At 56.3% G+C, this 14,547-nt stretch overlaps 2 protein-coding genes across 3 annotated transcripts; both read left to right on the forward strand.

Moving 5' to 3' along the window:
* The first annotated feature begins 16 nt into the window (after positions 1–16).
* LRRC23 (leucine rich repeat containing 23) lies at positions 17–5,940 on the forward strand. Of its 2 annotated transcripts, XM_008683529.2 has the most exons (8): positions 17–58; positions 564–707; positions 793–902; positions 1,352–1,605; positions 2,269–2,399; positions 2,993–3,129; positions 4,668–4,962; positions 5,533–5,940. In XM_008683529.2, exons 2-7 carry the CDS (start codon positions 585–587, stop codon positions 4,939–4,941), a joined length of 1,029 nt encoding a protein of 342 aa, XP_008681751.1. In that variant the 5' UTR covers positions 17–58; positions 564–584; the 3' UTR covers positions 4,942–4,962; positions 5,533–5,940. The 2 variants fall into 2 exon arrangements, with proteins under 2 accessions (XP_008681751.1, XP_040497840.1); XM_040641906.1 differs by lacking the exon at positions 17–58 and having other exon boundaries at positions 243–707.
* Positions 5,941–6,230: 290 nt separating this feature from the next.
* ENO2 (enolase 2) lies at positions 6,231–14,293 on the forward strand. Its single transcript, XM_040642115.1, has 12 exons — positions 6,231–6,346; positions 7,519–7,615; positions 8,100–8,195; positions 8,343–8,401; positions 8,729–8,798; positions 9,291–9,424; positions 9,652–9,874; positions 10,695–10,892; positions 12,208–12,409; positions 12,682–12,790; positions 12,953–13,011; positions 13,325–14,293. Exons 2-12 carry the CDS (start codon positions 7,531–7,533, stop codon positions 13,392–13,394), a joined length of 1,305 nt encoding a protein of 434 aa, XP_040498049.1. The 5' UTR covers positions 6,231–6,346; positions 7,519–7,530; the 3' UTR covers positions 13,395–14,293.
* The last annotated feature ends 254 nt before the right edge of the window (positions 14,294–14,547 follow it).

Here is a 14,547-nt window from a genome sequence, read left to right on the forward strand (position 1 = left end):
CCGCCTTTCCCCTCTTCGACCCTCTCCGGACCCTCATTTTCAGTAGAGCAGAACTTGGGTCCGGGCCCCTTTGCGAAGGATTGGGTGGGAGGGTTGGAGAGGGCGTCAGTCTGGTGCCCCAGAGGGGCGGGGAAATGGGGTTAGACAGGGTGGGAAAGTGAAAAGAAATGAGTGGAGCAAGGGTTGGGGATGGAAGGGAGGGGAGGGGTGTAGGAGGTTGGTAGCAGAACGTGGCTGAGGGGGGAGGTGGGAAGACGTGGGGAGAGGGGAGCCCGGGAAGCAGGGAGGCGGAGCTGCTAGAAGACAGTTGGAGCCCCTGTGAAGGTCCGGAAAGGCCTGGGAAGGCATCCTGAAGGGAGAGAGGTCCTTGGTGGGAAGTCAGAAGTGGAGGCTGGGAGTCAAAATGAGATGCTCACAGGGATAAGGAGGGAAGCGCGGCTGGGAGGAGGTCAGGGGTGATGGGAAGGGCACCCTGTCGATGGAGGCGAGGGAGCTGAGGGTTGGCCAGAGCTGAGGACACATTCTTTCTCGGAAGGGGCACTGAGCTTGGTCTCTCACTTCAGACCCTTCAGCAGCGAAGAAAGATGTCAGATGAAGAGCTGGAAGACTTCGAGCCAGACCAGGACGATCTGGAAAAGGAAGATGATGAGAAGGAGACGGAGGAGTGGGAGGACTACAGGAAGGAGGGAGAAGAGTACTCAGAGGAAGTGAGAGCCTGGAAACGGTGGGGTGCTAAGGCTAAGGGAGAGGTTGGCTTGGGAAAGGGATGCCTGACTTCCCTTCCTCTTGCAGTGGATGCCCACCCCCCTCACGGAGGACATGATGAAGGAAGGGCTTTCTTTGCTCTGTAAGACGGGCAATGGACTGGCTCACGCTTATGTCAAGCTGGAGGTTAAAGAGAGGTGTGCTTATGGGGGACCAGAAGAGGGCTGAAGTTGTGGGGCACAATCTCCTTTCTCACCCTCATGCCTGGCTATTGCTGCTGGAAGTTTGGATCTCCCTTACCTTGGCCAGTGGAAGGGAAGGATGGAATTTACTTTTCGGGAGCCCTGTGACTCCCTGTATCAGAGCTGGCCTGGGGCATTGGAGGCTGTGAGGGTCTGTCAGGGGATTCCTACTGGACTCCTTCTCTTGTCCTTCGGAGGGTCAGTTCTCGGCTCTTCTTGGCAGCCAGAAGTCCCTGCTCCCTGTGAAGAGCCCTACCTTCCCTCCGGCTTCCTCACCACTCCCATCGATCAGTCACCCATTGTTCCCTGCATTACAAGCCGTCTCCACACTGCCCTCTGCTTCAATTTCTCTGCCAGTCCTTGCTGGATTCTTACCCCTACCTCTGGCCTCGGCCGTCTCCTAGGGACCTGACAGACATCTTCTTGTTGCGTTCCTACATCCATCTGCGCTATGTGGATGTTTCTGAGAACCACCTCACAGACTTGTCCCCACTCAATTACCTTACCCACCTGCTGTGGCTCAAGGCTGATGGCAACAATCTGAGGAGCGCCCACCTGAACGAACTGCCCTACCTGCAGATTGCCACTTTTGCCTATAACCAGATCACTGACACCGAGGGCATCTCTCACCCTCGTCTGGGCATCCTGGATCTCAAAGGTGGGTCCTTAGGTCCGGCTACACAAGCTTCTCTCCTTCTTAGCTTGGGGCCAACAGAAGTGGGCAGTGTGGTCTTTGGCTGTGCCACACGGAAATCTTCATTCGTTCGTTCATTCATTCAGACAGCCCTTATGATTCACTATGACATTCATATATGCTGGACATGTAGCACTGAACAAAACAAAATCCCTAGTCTCATGTAGCTTACATTCTAGTCAGGGGAGACAAACAGCCACCAATGGACATAATAAATAAGTAAATTTATGTACGACGTGAAGAGGAGATATGTGCTGTGGAAAAAAGATTAGGATAAAGGGACTAGGTAGGGGCACAGGTGGTAACTTCAAACGGGTTGGTTAGGACAAGCATCGGTGAGAAGCTGACATCTGAGCAAAGATTTGAGGGAGGAGAAGGGGTTAAGCTTGTGGGCTGCTGGGCACTCTTCATTCACTCCTCAAAGGCGTGGATGGACATGTCCATGTGGCCTTTAGACTCCCAGACCACTTGCCCCAGGGCCCCAGAGGTGTCAAGTGTGGAGCTGTCCCTCCTCATAGCCACCTCGCATTAGAGGAAGGGAGTGATGCAGAGGCTCCCAACATTCAGGCTCGACTGCTGAACGTTTGGAGCGACCCTTTGAGCTTTTACCGCCCTCCCGCTCCTTAGGGAACCGCATCCGCAGGGTGACGGGTCTGGACCCCCAAAAGCTGACCAGCCTGCACACACTGGAGCTTCGGGGGAACCAGCTGGACAGCACCCTGGGAATCAACCTTCCTAGGCTGAAGAACCTCTTCCTGGTAGCTCACTGGGTTAGAGGGTGGTTGGTGCGGGGAAGAGGGCACTGCTCTGGGGGCTAGGGTGCCTGGCTTCTCGTAGGCTCAGCTGCTAACCTCATCGTCATCATGATCATTTGGTATCGTTTACTGAGCCCTTCCTACCTAGCAGGGCTGATAATACATAATACCTGGGAATAGAGACAGTTTGCTTTGGTACAGGTGGTAGCATACTTTGCCGTAACTGAGGTACAGATATCGGGCTAAGGACCCACTTGACCGTTCAGTCTTTTTGACTCTTGAGTTGCTTCCGTCTGGGATGGTGCTGGAGCTATTTCTCCTCAGTGGAGCAGTGGGGGCTCGTGGGCCTCGGGTGGGTTGCAGCATCTCCTCCTAATTGGAGGTGGCTTTGGTGGGATGAGCAGTAGGGGCTCCTGCTGACCTTTCTCTGGACTGGCAGCTTCTCCTAGACTTCTTTACCGTCTACACCCGTCTCTACCCACCTCCACTCCCCTCCTGCACCCCTCCGTCTCCACTTTTACGTTTCCTGCATCTCTGACTTCTCTTCCCTGTCCCTGCTACGTTCTCCCGCTCTATGTGCTGTATCCGGGGGCTAGGCCCAGAACATGCTAAAGAAGGTGGAGGGCTTGGAACACCTAAGCAATCTCACCACCCTGCATCTTCGAGACAACCAGATTGAAACTCTGAGTGGCTTCTCCAAGGAAATGACATCGCTACAGTATCTCAACCTGCGGTATGCACCCCTTCCAGGTCTCACCTTGTCCCTACCCTGGACCAGGAGCAGCTTCTGACCCCATGTTCATCCCTGACCCCAAACCCCCAATCTGAGTCTGCTCCTAGACTCTCCCCTCATCCGCCATCCTGATCTTTACCCCTCCTTTCCTTACTGTATATAGCCTTGGACCCCTGCATCTTTATTCACTCAATCCACAGTTATTGAGAGCGTGCTATGTGCCAGGCTTGGTGCTGTATTTTGGGAACATCTAAAGGGATCAGAGTTGGACCCTGTTCTCAAGGGACTCACAGTCTGGCTCCAAGTCTCTTTTCTTGGTCCTATTCAGTGTAAATTTCTTCTGCCCTTCTCCATCTCCTGGACCCCCATTTCCCTTCCCTTTTCCTGCTTCTCTTCTCCTGAGCCCCACCTGTAAGGCATGGCTTCCTTACTGATATAAAAACGTAAGATGTGCTCTTATTTGAGGAGAAAAGAGTATTTGAAAGAAAATCTCTAGATAGAAAGACACTGGGGATTGGTCAGGGGGGATTTTCTTTCAGGAACCCTTGTCTGATGGAGGATTTTGTGTGTTTCTTTAAGCAAGATGTAAGGTAACTGCCTCCTTAGTCAATGTGGCCAAATCCTCAAAGCTGGCAAAGGAATGAGAACCTCCCAAGTAGGGAGAAATGGTTGCACCTTGGAGCTCCCAATTCCTGCCGTGGCTCCTGGTCTGGTAGGGTTGTGGGGGGTGCTCTTTTCCTATTAATGGTCTAGATGGAGATAACAGACCCTCCTCAATGGCTGCTAACCGGGTTGTTTGAAAGTAAGGGTAGGGGGGAAGAGGTATCTCAATCACTGGGAAATGCCTCTAGGGCCACAGATGCTAAGCCCCCCCTCCCCCGCAATGCACAGGACAGTCCAGTGCAAAGTGCATGGAGTGCTGCCAGTGAGAAACTCTGTGAGGTTTAGTCCCCTCCATTGAGACTAAGGTGGAAACAATTAAACCTGATTTCATGAAGGCACGAGGCAAGAACCTGAAAAGAAACATACTGTACAATGAGACAGTTTAGATGACGCTGCCAGGAGGCTGCAGACCATCCCTAGCTCTAGCTCCTTCCTGAGGGCAGCGCCAACTTAGCACCCACCTCCATGAGCTCTGATCCCAGTTCCTTCTCCACTGGCCTGGGTCCTCCTTTCTCACCTTTGATTAGGTACGACTGACACACAAGAAGTTTGACCCTGCAAGGGAGATCTCCCCCTTCTCTCCAACTACAGACCTAGCTTTGTTGCTCCAAAAGGAGAAATAGGACCAGCGCCGTGCGGAACAGACTGTGGCGCTCACGGGGTCCTGGAAGGGCAGAGGCAGGACTGGAGAGGGCTGGACCACCCTGGCTCTGCTGTGCTATCTGGCTCTGCTGAGCAAGCTAACCCACAGGGGCAGTGTTTCTAGGGAAACTGGAACCCAGCGGGAGATTCCCCCAGGGGCCTTCTTCCTGGCAGTGGGGCACCCCAAAGCCCATTATTCCCCCCGGGGTGAATCTCTCCTGACCCACCGGCAGGAGCAACATGGTGACCCAGCTGGGGGAGCTAGCCAAGCTTCGGGACCTGCCCAAGCTGCGAGCCCTGGTGCTGTTGGACAACCCGTGTACGGATGAGAAGGACTACCGCCAGGAGGCCCTGGTGCAGATAGCACACCTCGAACGCCTGGATAAAGATTTCTACGAGGAGGAGGAGCGGGCTGATGCTGAGGAGATCCGTCAGAGGTTGAAGGAGACCCAGGAGCAGGAGGCTGACGCTGAGCACAACTCCGAACTGGAGCTGCCATCCATGTAGCTCTTTGAGCCCCCAAGGACAGTAAGGAAGCGGACAGGGAGCAGGAAGAGGAGGCCAAGGGTCTGTCAGATGGGGCAAGAGAAGTTGCTATATAGGAGGAGATGGCTGAGGAAGGGGTATGGCGAGTGAGGAGAACCTTGGAGAGACCCGGCTTAGGAGTCAGGGGGTGTCTTGGGGTGAGGACAAAGGACCAGAGGGGAAAAGGCTTAGGAGGATACATTAGAGAGAAACAGTCAGGAAGAGAACTGGGGTGGCCGGCAGAGATGCCGGTGTGGGGTGACTGCATGAAGCTCAGCTGGAAAGGACAGGTCTGGGGTGCTGTGTGGGAGGTGGGGGTGGAGGGCGGAGGTGGTGGTTGAGGATGGAAGCTGGGCCTAGAAGAGGAGGCAGGGGAGGAAGATCTTGCACTAAAAATCTGAAGCTAAAAATAACAGGAAACAGGGGTGGGGGGAAGAAAGGAGGGCAGGATGAGGCAGATGGAGACTGAGACCAGCCCAGGGGAGTGTGGCCACTGGGCACTCTGGACCCGGGCACAGGAAGCAAGGGGAACGCAGGAGGGCCCGGGGCTTTACTTCTGCCCTCTTCCTCCAGGAGATCAAAGACACTGGTCCCAAGACCTGAGAAGACTGGCAGGGAGCGGTGCGGCCGCATTCACACCCCTCATCCTGAGCCAGAGCGTGCCTTCTCTTGCCCCAGCCCTGGGAATTCGTCACAGCCTGCCGCCCAGCCTCTGTAATGGGCACCTGGGCAGCGTCTGGGTGGGCCTGAGCCCTGCCCGGAACCTGTGTGCGTGTGCGTGCGTGTGTGTGTGTGTGTGTGTGTGTGTACACGCGCGCCCGCGCGCTGGGGGGCCCTCAGGCAGATGTAGGTGGTGGGCCTGCATGGGCCCAGGGGATGCTTGCAGGGCTGGCTGCAGAGGAGCTGCGGAGGCGAGGCGGCTGGGTGTGCCAGGCAGTTTGGTGTTCAAATAAAGAGACATTTTGATACTCTTGTGTCGGACCGGGGTTGTGAGACACCAAGTCTGTCATGGGATTCACTGGCGTGAGGCTGTGCCTGTTATTTTTCAGAGGAGCGGGGCGTGGGTGTGAGCGCGCGCGGGTGCCGGGCCTCAAGTCCTGGGTCGCCCCCAGCCCCTCCCCATCGCTCTCCTCCTAGCACCCCCATGCCCCCCCCCCATCGGCCCCCCACCCGCGCTCCTACGTGCTCCTCCGCCGGAGGCTCCTGACTCATCGGGGGCTCCGGGTCACATGCGTCCGCCCGGCCCTATCGGCGCCGCCCCCCGCCCGCCCCCCGCCCGCCGCCCGGGAGCCGCAGCCGCCGCCGCCACCACTCCCGCTCTCTCTGCGCCGCCGCCGCCGCCGCCACTGCCGCCGCCACCGCCACAGGCTGAGTCTGCAGCCCCGAGGTGAAGCCCCGGCCGGCCCCTGCGCCCCTCCAGCCCCCTCCCCTAGCCGCCGCGCCCCTCGCCCTCTCCCCTAGCCTGCGCGCACCTCTCGCCCTGAGGCGCTGCGCACCTGCTCCGTCATTCGCACCAACCCGGGCACCCTCCCTCCCCGGCCTTCTGGGACCGCTCCTCTCGGATTCTGGCTGTCGCCCCCTCCTCACTGGGGCGCCAGGCCTCTCCGCACCTGTTTCTCTCTAACTGCGCCTTTCTCTACCCTTGCCTGACCCTTTACTCTCCCCACGCCCCTCTTCGCCTCGGGTTCTGTCGATGTTAGGTTCGGGGTCTCCCCCGGCAGTGTAGTTTTATCCTGACACTTCCCCTGGCTTTTCATCTGGGGAAATGTCTTCTCTTCCCATTCCTCAGCATCCCTAGACTTCTAGACTCCCCTCTTTCCCACTCCTCCCCCACAGTGCCTCTCTCCTTTTACATTACCTCTCGCTGCTGCACGGGGGAGGGATGGGAGGAGGGGAGTATTTGTCTGGGGGGGGGGTTGGGGACGGGGAGGATGGGCCCAGCCTTGCCTCTCCCCCCAGATCTCTTCTCCCTCCCCGCTCACCCCCCAGGGACTGAGGGCTTCCTCAGGACCCTCTCCCCAGACTTCTGTACTGTACATCTCTTGGGAAGAGGAGGGCCATATGTTTGGGAGAGGGACTGGGATCTTGGAGTGGGGGTTGGGGTGTTAAGTTGTCTGGGATGGGGGCTCTGGAGGAGAGGCCCCAGCTGCCCAGATAGCCCATCTTCTTTTTGGCTCCAAGGAGAAATGCAAGGCTGGCAGCCATTACACTCTGAGATCTGGGGGAAGCCCACCAGTCGGCTGCTGGAGCTACTGAGGGGGCCAGGGAATCTCTGCCAGTGCCCCTCCCTCCTCACTGCGGAGTCCTCCCTTCTCACCGTTTGATTCTACCCCGCCCCCCACTGCAGTGACCTCCCCTTCCTCACTGCATTGACCTTCTCTCCCCCATGGGGTGGGGGGGGGGCTCCCTTCTAAAGCCAGGACTGCAGCCAGCTCCTCCCCACCCCCCACCCACTGCAGTAACCTCTTTCCCATTCCTCCCAGCCTGTAGCCCCGCCCACTGATCAGGCTCCACCTCTCTAAACCTCTTATCTTTCTCCTTCCTTCCCTTCCACGCAAGATCTCAGCCATCATGTCGATAGAGAAGATCTGGGCCCGGGAGATCCTGGACTCCCGTGGGAATCCCACGGTGGAGGTGGATCTCCACACTGCCAGAGGTAGCGAGCAGGGCCTGGGTCTTCCTACAGCCCTCGGCCCCGTGTCCCCTGGCCCTGGAGGGGAAGCTGCCTTGATTCCCAGTGGGGATGGGGTGCTGGGCCAGGCTTACAAGCCTGGATTATGGGGGTTGGGACCTCTTTGTCCAGGGGAGCCAGGATAGGGCAATCTCTGTGTCCTGTTTTAGTGTATGGGACATACCATGCCTCTGCACGTCTGTGTGTGCACCTGCGTGCATGTGTGCATGTGTACGGCCTGCATAGCTTCGTGCGTGTGGGTTCCTCCTCGTGCATGTGGGACCTCAGCTGGGCAGATGAGGAGGCCCCTCTGTGTGCGTGTGTGTGTGTGTGTGTGTGTGTGTGTGTTAGAGAGCAGCCTGGGAATGTGACTGGATGTGGCAGGCAGTTAGGAGCAGGAAGGCTGAAGGGATCCCTGGGCCCTGTAGTATCCTTCTGTGCCCCTCCTTATTTCATGTTCCTCTCCCAGGTCTTTTCCGGGCTGCGGTGCCCAGTGGAGCTTCCACTGGGATCTATGAGGCTCTGGAGCTGAGGGATGGGGACAAACAGCGTTACTTAGGCAAAGGTGAGGCCTTTTCTCTTTTCCAGGCTCTCCCATCCCTCAGCTTTATACTCTTATTACCTCACACCAGTCCCCGACTGCTTTCTTGCATGCCCCCCACGTCTGGCCCCTTCCAGCCTGACCCAGTCTGGCCTCCCCACCTCTCCCTAGGTGTCCTGAAGGCAGTGGACCACATCAACACCACCATCGCTCCTGCCCTCATCAGCTCAGTGAGGCCCACTCTTTGCTGGGGGCTGGGCGTGGAGGGGGTGGGGGGCACTGGTGGGCAGGACCAGGGTCCTGGAAGGAATCCTAGATTAGGGGAGGAGGGAGCAAAGAGAGAAAGGTCTGCCTCTTGGGAATCATGGTTACCAAGGGAAGGGTGGGAAGACTCTTTGACTGCCCCCTGCTTCCATGGGGTTCAGGTCCCCTAATCCAAACAGGCTGTTCTCCCAGGAGCCCTGGTCAGAGGTGAACCTATGTGTGAACGGGTGGGGCCCTCCGCCTTAGGGCCCAGCCTCCATGCTGGCCTGGGGTGATGGTGGCTCTGCTCACAGGGCCTCTCTGTGGTGGAGCAGGAGAAGCTGGACAACCTGATGCTGGAGCTGGATGGGACTGAGAACAAGTGTAAGCCGGGGCTGGGAGAAAGTGGGGAGGCGGGAGGGGGAGGACGTGTAGAGCAGACAGTGTGGAGCGCTTGGGGGGGCTTCCTTAGGAAGGACTGTAATGACTTAGCCCATCTTTCATTCTCCTCCCGAAGCCAGAATAAGAGAAGATGAATTTAACTGCAGTGGGAGGGAGTGACATTAGACAGAAGGAAGAACTTCTTCTCATCATGAAGAGGGCAAGCTGGCAGGAGATAGTCTGTGGTCTCAGGATGTTTAGAAATAGGTGGAGCCCTCTGCCCTTTCCCATCACGTTGCGCGCGCGTGTGTGCGTGTGTGTGTGCGTGTGTGTGTTTCCTCGCTATTTTCAGGAGGGCACTGATGAGGTGTTGCAGGAGTGGAGAGGGAGGAGGGGGTCTCCTTTACTGCCTCCTTTTGGGGAGTACAGGTGGAGGCCAGGGCTCGAAAAGACAGGGGACATTTTTGCTCAGTGCCTTCCTCTGTAATCTCCCAGCCAAGTTTGGGGCCAATGCCATCCTGGGTGTGTCCCTGGCCGTGTGTAAGGCAGGTGCAGCCGAGCGGGAGTTGCCCCTATACCGCCACATTGCTCAGCTGGCTGGAAACTCGGACCTCATCCTGCCCGTGCCGGTGAGCCCTGCCCACCCTGCCTGGGCCTCTCCCAGGGGCGGGGTGGGGGACCATGAAACTTTGTGAGGAATGATGGGGGGAAAGTGCATGGAGGCAGCTAAAGAGAAAGGATGGGTACAGGAGACTTTGAGTCTGGGAAGCTGGGGCAGATTTGGGCTCTTGGGTTAACACTCTCCAGGGGTGAAGGAGGGAAGTGCTTTGTGACTTTTCTGTCCTGTGGCCCCCAGGCCTTCAATGTGATCAATGGTGGCTCTCATGCTGGGAATAAGCTGGCCATGCAGGAATTTATGATCCTCCCAGTGGGCGCTGAGAGCTTTCGGGATGCCATGCGACTCGGGGCGGAGGTCTACCACACACTCAAGGGGGTCATCAAGGACAAGTACGGCAAGGATGCCACCAATGTGGGAGACGAAGGCGGCTTTGCCCCCAACATCCTAGAGAACAGTGAAGGTGAGGCCAGGAGCCCCACTCCCTGCTTTAAGTGTCAGTCTGTCCTGGGACATCAGGAAGGGCCACACACTTCACCAGGTCCTGAGGAGTATGAGTGGGAGGCCCTTGAGCTAGCTCAAAGTGGTGCCAGTCCTGGGACTGGGTCCCAGAGGGCCTGCCACATTCACATGCAGGCCTATGAGGACAGTCTTCACCTGCCCAGCCAGACCTGTTAGCGACTGTAAGTTCTTACTGGAGTCCCTGAGAATGCTAGGAGGTGGTCTAGGTGACTCGTAGGGTCCATCCTGGACTTGAACTTCATAGGGCTCTCAGTTTGATGAGATATACCATACTCTAGGGATTCTATTCTAAGTCTATCCCACTTCCACGCCAACCTCTCAGGCCTCTGAGATCCCTAGTTTTTCTCTGCCTTGGCAGGAGCCGTATGGTGAATAAAAACAGTAACAGGAAGTGGCTGAGAGTTCAAATTGCCTCTATTTGAACCCTGACTTGAAGAGTTACTGGCTGGTGATCTTTCTTACTTAACTTCTCTGTGCTTGTCTTTCTTATCTGTAAAATGGGAATAATAACAGTATCTACCTCTTGGCATCATTGTACTTAGGGGACATAGTTAGCTCTCAATAAATGATAGCTATTTACAAACAACCTGTGATGAACAGAATTGCATTCCTCTGCCTTCCTAGAAGATGGCCTGCTCTTCCCAGCCCTGGGGAAAAGCCCACCAGCAACAGTCCTCCGCCTGGGCTCTGAATTTCTTTCTTACTCTCATTCCTCTTTGCCCACCCTTTCTGCTAGTAATCTCACTGTATTCCATCCCCAGCCCTGGAGCTGGTGAAGGAAGCCATCGACAAGGCTGGCTACACAGAAAAGATTGTCATTGGCATGGATGTTGCTGCCTCGGAGTTTCATCGTGATGGCAAATATGACTTGGACTTCAAGTCTCCTGCCGATCCTTCCCGATACATCACTGGGGACCAGCTGGGGGCCCTCTACCAGGACTTTGTCAGGGACTATCCTGGTGAGAACAAGGGGTGTGGGAGGGAGGGCAGCACGAGGGTCAAGGGGCAGACAGGGACGTGTGGGGCAACTCTGGCCCGTATGGGGCGCTGTCTCAGGTGGCAGGTCTAAGAAGAGCCTGAGAATCAGGGCCGAGTGAGGGGCAGGGAAGGAGCCTCCTGCAGAGACAGGATTTTGTAGGTAGTTTAAATATGCAGGTACCCATGGTGAATCTGTTTTATCTACCTGTGTCCTGATTAAAGTTGTGTGTTCCAAAGCTACCGGGATCATGGGGAGGGCCTTGGAAGGAACCAGCGATGGTGAGAGGGTGGTGGGGCCCAGCAGGGAACTTGTACGTATCAGTGTTTTTGACTGATGAAGTTGTGGGTGCTGAGTGGAGCTGCAGGCGCTGTGGGAGTAGAACAGGAAGGCTGACGAGGAGCCGAGGAGCTCTCCAAGCCTGTGACCCAAGGGCTGTGACCCCTGCAGGGAGGAAGCTGGTTTCCATTTCCCTGAGACAGAGCAAGAGAAAGTAGACGTAAATGCAGAATGAAGGATTTAGAATAGCACTGAGGAAAAGCTTCCTGGGAATGAAAGTGGGAAAATGCAAAAGAGTGAGAGTCTTTTGAGAAAGACTCTGAACCCTTGGTCTTTGGAAGGCTTTCTTTTCCTTTCTTTTCTTTCCTTTCCTTTTCTTTTCTTTCTTTCTTTCTTTTTTTTTCAAAGATTTTATTTATTTATTCAACAGAGATAGAGGCAGCCAGCGAGAGAGGGAACACAAGCAGGGGGAGTGGGAGAGGAAGAAGCAGGCTCATAGTGGAAGAGCCTGATGTGGGGCTCGATCCCATAATGCCCTGAGCTGAAGGCAGACACTTAACCGCTGTGCCACCCAGGCGCCTCTCTTTTCTTTCTTTTTTTCTTTCTTTCCCATTTATTTTCTTTTAAAGATTTTATTTATTTGAGAGGGAAAGAGACCGTGGTGGGCGGGGGGTGGGGAGCAGAGGGGGAGGAAGAGGAAGAGGGAAAAATCCTAAGCAGACGCCATGCTGGGTGTGGAGCCCGACCTAGGGCTCGATCCCACAACCCCGAAATCATGACCTGGGCCAAAACCAAGAGTCAGACACTCGACCGACTGAGCCACCCAGGCGCCCCTGGTAGGTTTTCTGAAAGAATCGAGGTAAGAATCGGGGCTAGGCTCATCTTGGAGGCAGGGAAGCAAGGATGGGCAGGCTCAGTTTGCCAGGGGATCTGTCCATTTCAGGGAACCATGGGGGAGGCGTTTCTGCCTGATGCAGAGCCCCAGGGAGGGTCAGCAGCCCCTCCTGCTCTCCCTCCAGTGGTCTCCATTGAGGACCCCTTTGACCAGGATGATTGGGCTGCCTGGTCGAAGTTCACAGCCAATGTAGGGATCCAGATTGTGGGTGATGACCTGACCGTGACCAACCCAAAGCGTATTGAGCGGGCAGTGGAGGAAAAGGCCTGCAACTGTCTGCTGCTCAAGGTCAACCAGATCGGTTCGGTCACTGAAGCCATCCAAGCGTGAGTGTCCCCTGGCTCTCCCCGATCCAGCCCGTTTCTACAGGACCTCTCCAGCAAGTGCTCCCAGCCTCGTCCTGGCACAGATACTGAAGAGAGCGGGGAACCTGCGGTCACTTTCCCGGCTCTTTTGGTTCTGCCCTCCTCCACCTCATGCCCTTTGCCCCTTCCAGAGAGCTTCCTGCCAGGCGTTTCTTGACATAGACCGGTGTTGGGGCTGGGAAGGGAGTGCCTGGTGTGAGGGACTGGGGTTCAGTGCTGGTGTGTGGCTGCAGGTGCAAGCTGGCCCAGGAGAATGGCTGGGGGGTCATGGTGAGTCATCGCTCAGGAGAGACTGAGGACACGTTCATCGCCGACCTGGTGGTGGGGCTGTGCACAGGCCAGGTGGGTGCAAGGGACATCTTTGTGGAATAGTGGGTTCTGGTCAGGTGGGTGGGTCTTTCTTTCCAGGTGTTTGCGGGTGTCAGGAGAATGTCAAGGGAGTGTAAGTTTTTTTAGGAGATGAAGGGGCAGCCACTGAGCTGCTTATCTTTGGGTGTATTTCAGATCAAGACTGGAGCCCCGTGCCGTTCGGAGCGTCTGGCTAAGTACAACCAGCTCATGAGGTGAGGACATCTGGGGGATGGGAGCCCGGGACCCATCGGGTTAAAAGCTCTGTTTTGCCCATCCTCCCATCTCTGATACCCAGGGCCTGGAAAAACAGTAGATATCCAGAAAATACTTGGTTTTGAATGACGGCTCTACTGATGGCCTGATCGCTGGCTCCCATAGGTCACATGGGAAAGCCAGGGGATGACCACGCTGGGGCCAGGACACAGACGCAGCTGGTGTGATGGGTTTGGAGGCCAGGGGCCTCAGAAACAGAAGCAGGAGCCTCCCACTTCCCTGACTCTTTGTTCTCTGGCTCCTCTCTCTCAGAATTGAAGAAGAGCTGGGGGACGAAGCCCGCTTCGCTGGACATAATTTCCGCAATCCCAGTGTGCTGTAATCCCTCTCCTTGCCCGGAGACTTGGAACCCCTCTCCCATCCTCCTGGAACCTCTTTCTTCCTGTCCTGCTCTGTGACATCTCACCCCGGACCTCCTGGCTGACCTGCTGCGCTGCTCCTTGGCTTGTCCGGCCCCTGCTGTGTGCTCTCCCCCCTCCGGGTTCCACACTCTCCACTTCTCTGTCCTTTCTATTCTCTCTCCTCAAAAACTGGCCACGGGACTGAGGATTAGAAGGGTGTCCATGGAAGAACAGTCAGGGTCTGGGACAGGTGCATCAGGGGTGGTTGGCGAGGCGTATCGAGAGGGGCCGTGTGTCACTGCGTGTGTCGCTTCCGGACGTTTTCCATGTTGCGTAGGAACCAGGAAGCGCGGGGAGCTGAGGTGGAGGGGTGTGCTGGCCGCGTGGTCATGCCTGGCCCGAGCCTTTAGTGGGTTATTTATTTATTTATTGTTCATTCGTCTTCTTAATTAATTCATCATTTCTCCATAACTTGGGAGCCCAAACCTGGCCTGACCGGAAGTGAGTGAGAGAGAGAGAGAGAGAGAAAGAGAGAGAGAGAGAGTGTGTGTGTGTGTGTGTGTGTGTGTGTGTGAGATGTGACGAGATTCGGAGATGGCCTGGGGCTGGGAGGTCTTGCTGGAACGGGAAGGGTAACAGAAAAGGGCCTTGCCCGTCAGCTCGTTTGTGTCTAGCAGCCCTTAGCCAAAGCCGGCTCGGTCCAGAGGTGGGGCCGTGTGCCCGGGGACTCTTCCCCCTAACTCTCTCCTCAGCCCTGGCTTCCCTGTTCTTCCTCCAGCTGCACCAGAGCAATGTCTCACTCCCCTGTGCCATGTTCCACAGTTGCCACCCCCCCTGTGGCGTGGAAATGAGCACCACCATTAAAGTCTGAATCACAGTGTGTTGTTGTCTGAGGAGTCTTACTCTAGTCCATGTGAGGGGAGAGAAGACGGAGCACCCGGAAGTTGGTGAACCTGCATAACTGAGCTGGGGAGCACACAGAAAGAGGAAGAAACCAAACAAGTATGGCTGAGACGATGGCATTGCCTACCCCTCCCTGGCCAGGTGGGGACCCTGTTGCCCCTGCCTTCCTAGCAGCCAGTCTGGCTCTGGGACCCAGGCGAATGAAGGGTTCTCAGGCCGGAGTCCGAGAAT

The sequence above is a fragment of the Ursus maritimus genome, unplaced genomic scaffold (genome assembly GCF_017311325.1).
Source record: "Ursus maritimus isolate PB19 unplaced genomic scaffold, ASM1731132v1 scaffold_26, whole genome shotgun sequence".
Taxonomy (NCBI): domain Eukaryota; kingdom Metazoa; phylum Chordata; class Mammalia; order Carnivora; family Ursidae; genus Ursus; species Ursus maritimus.

Bases quoted from the DNA above. Each gene is read 5' to 3' on its own strand.
- ENO2 (XM_040642115.1), top strand. From the start codon at position 7,531: ATGTCGATAGAGAAGATCTGGGCCCGGGAGATCCTGGACTCCCGTGGG. The intron at 8,799-9,290 runs GTAAGCCGGGGC...GTAATCTCCCAG, and splicing joins GGATGGGACTGAGAACAAGT to CCAAGTTTGGGGCCAATGCC. The intron at 12,791-12,952 runs GTGGGTGCAAGG...GGTGTATTTCAG, and splicing joins TGGGGCTGTGCACAGGCCAG to ATCAAGACTGGAGCCCCGTG.
- LRRC23 (XM_008683529.2), top strand. From the start codon at position 585: ATGTCAGATGAAGAGCTGGAAGACTTCGAGCCAGACCAGGACGATCTG. The intron at 1,606-2,268 runs GTGGGTCCTTAG...CCCGCTCCTTAG, and splicing joins GGGCATCCTGGATCTCAAAG to GGAACCGCATCCGCAGGGTG. The intron at 3,130-4,667 runs GTATGCACCCCT...ACCCACCGGCAG, and splicing joins CTACAGTATCTCAACCTGCG to GAGCAACATGGTGACCCAGC.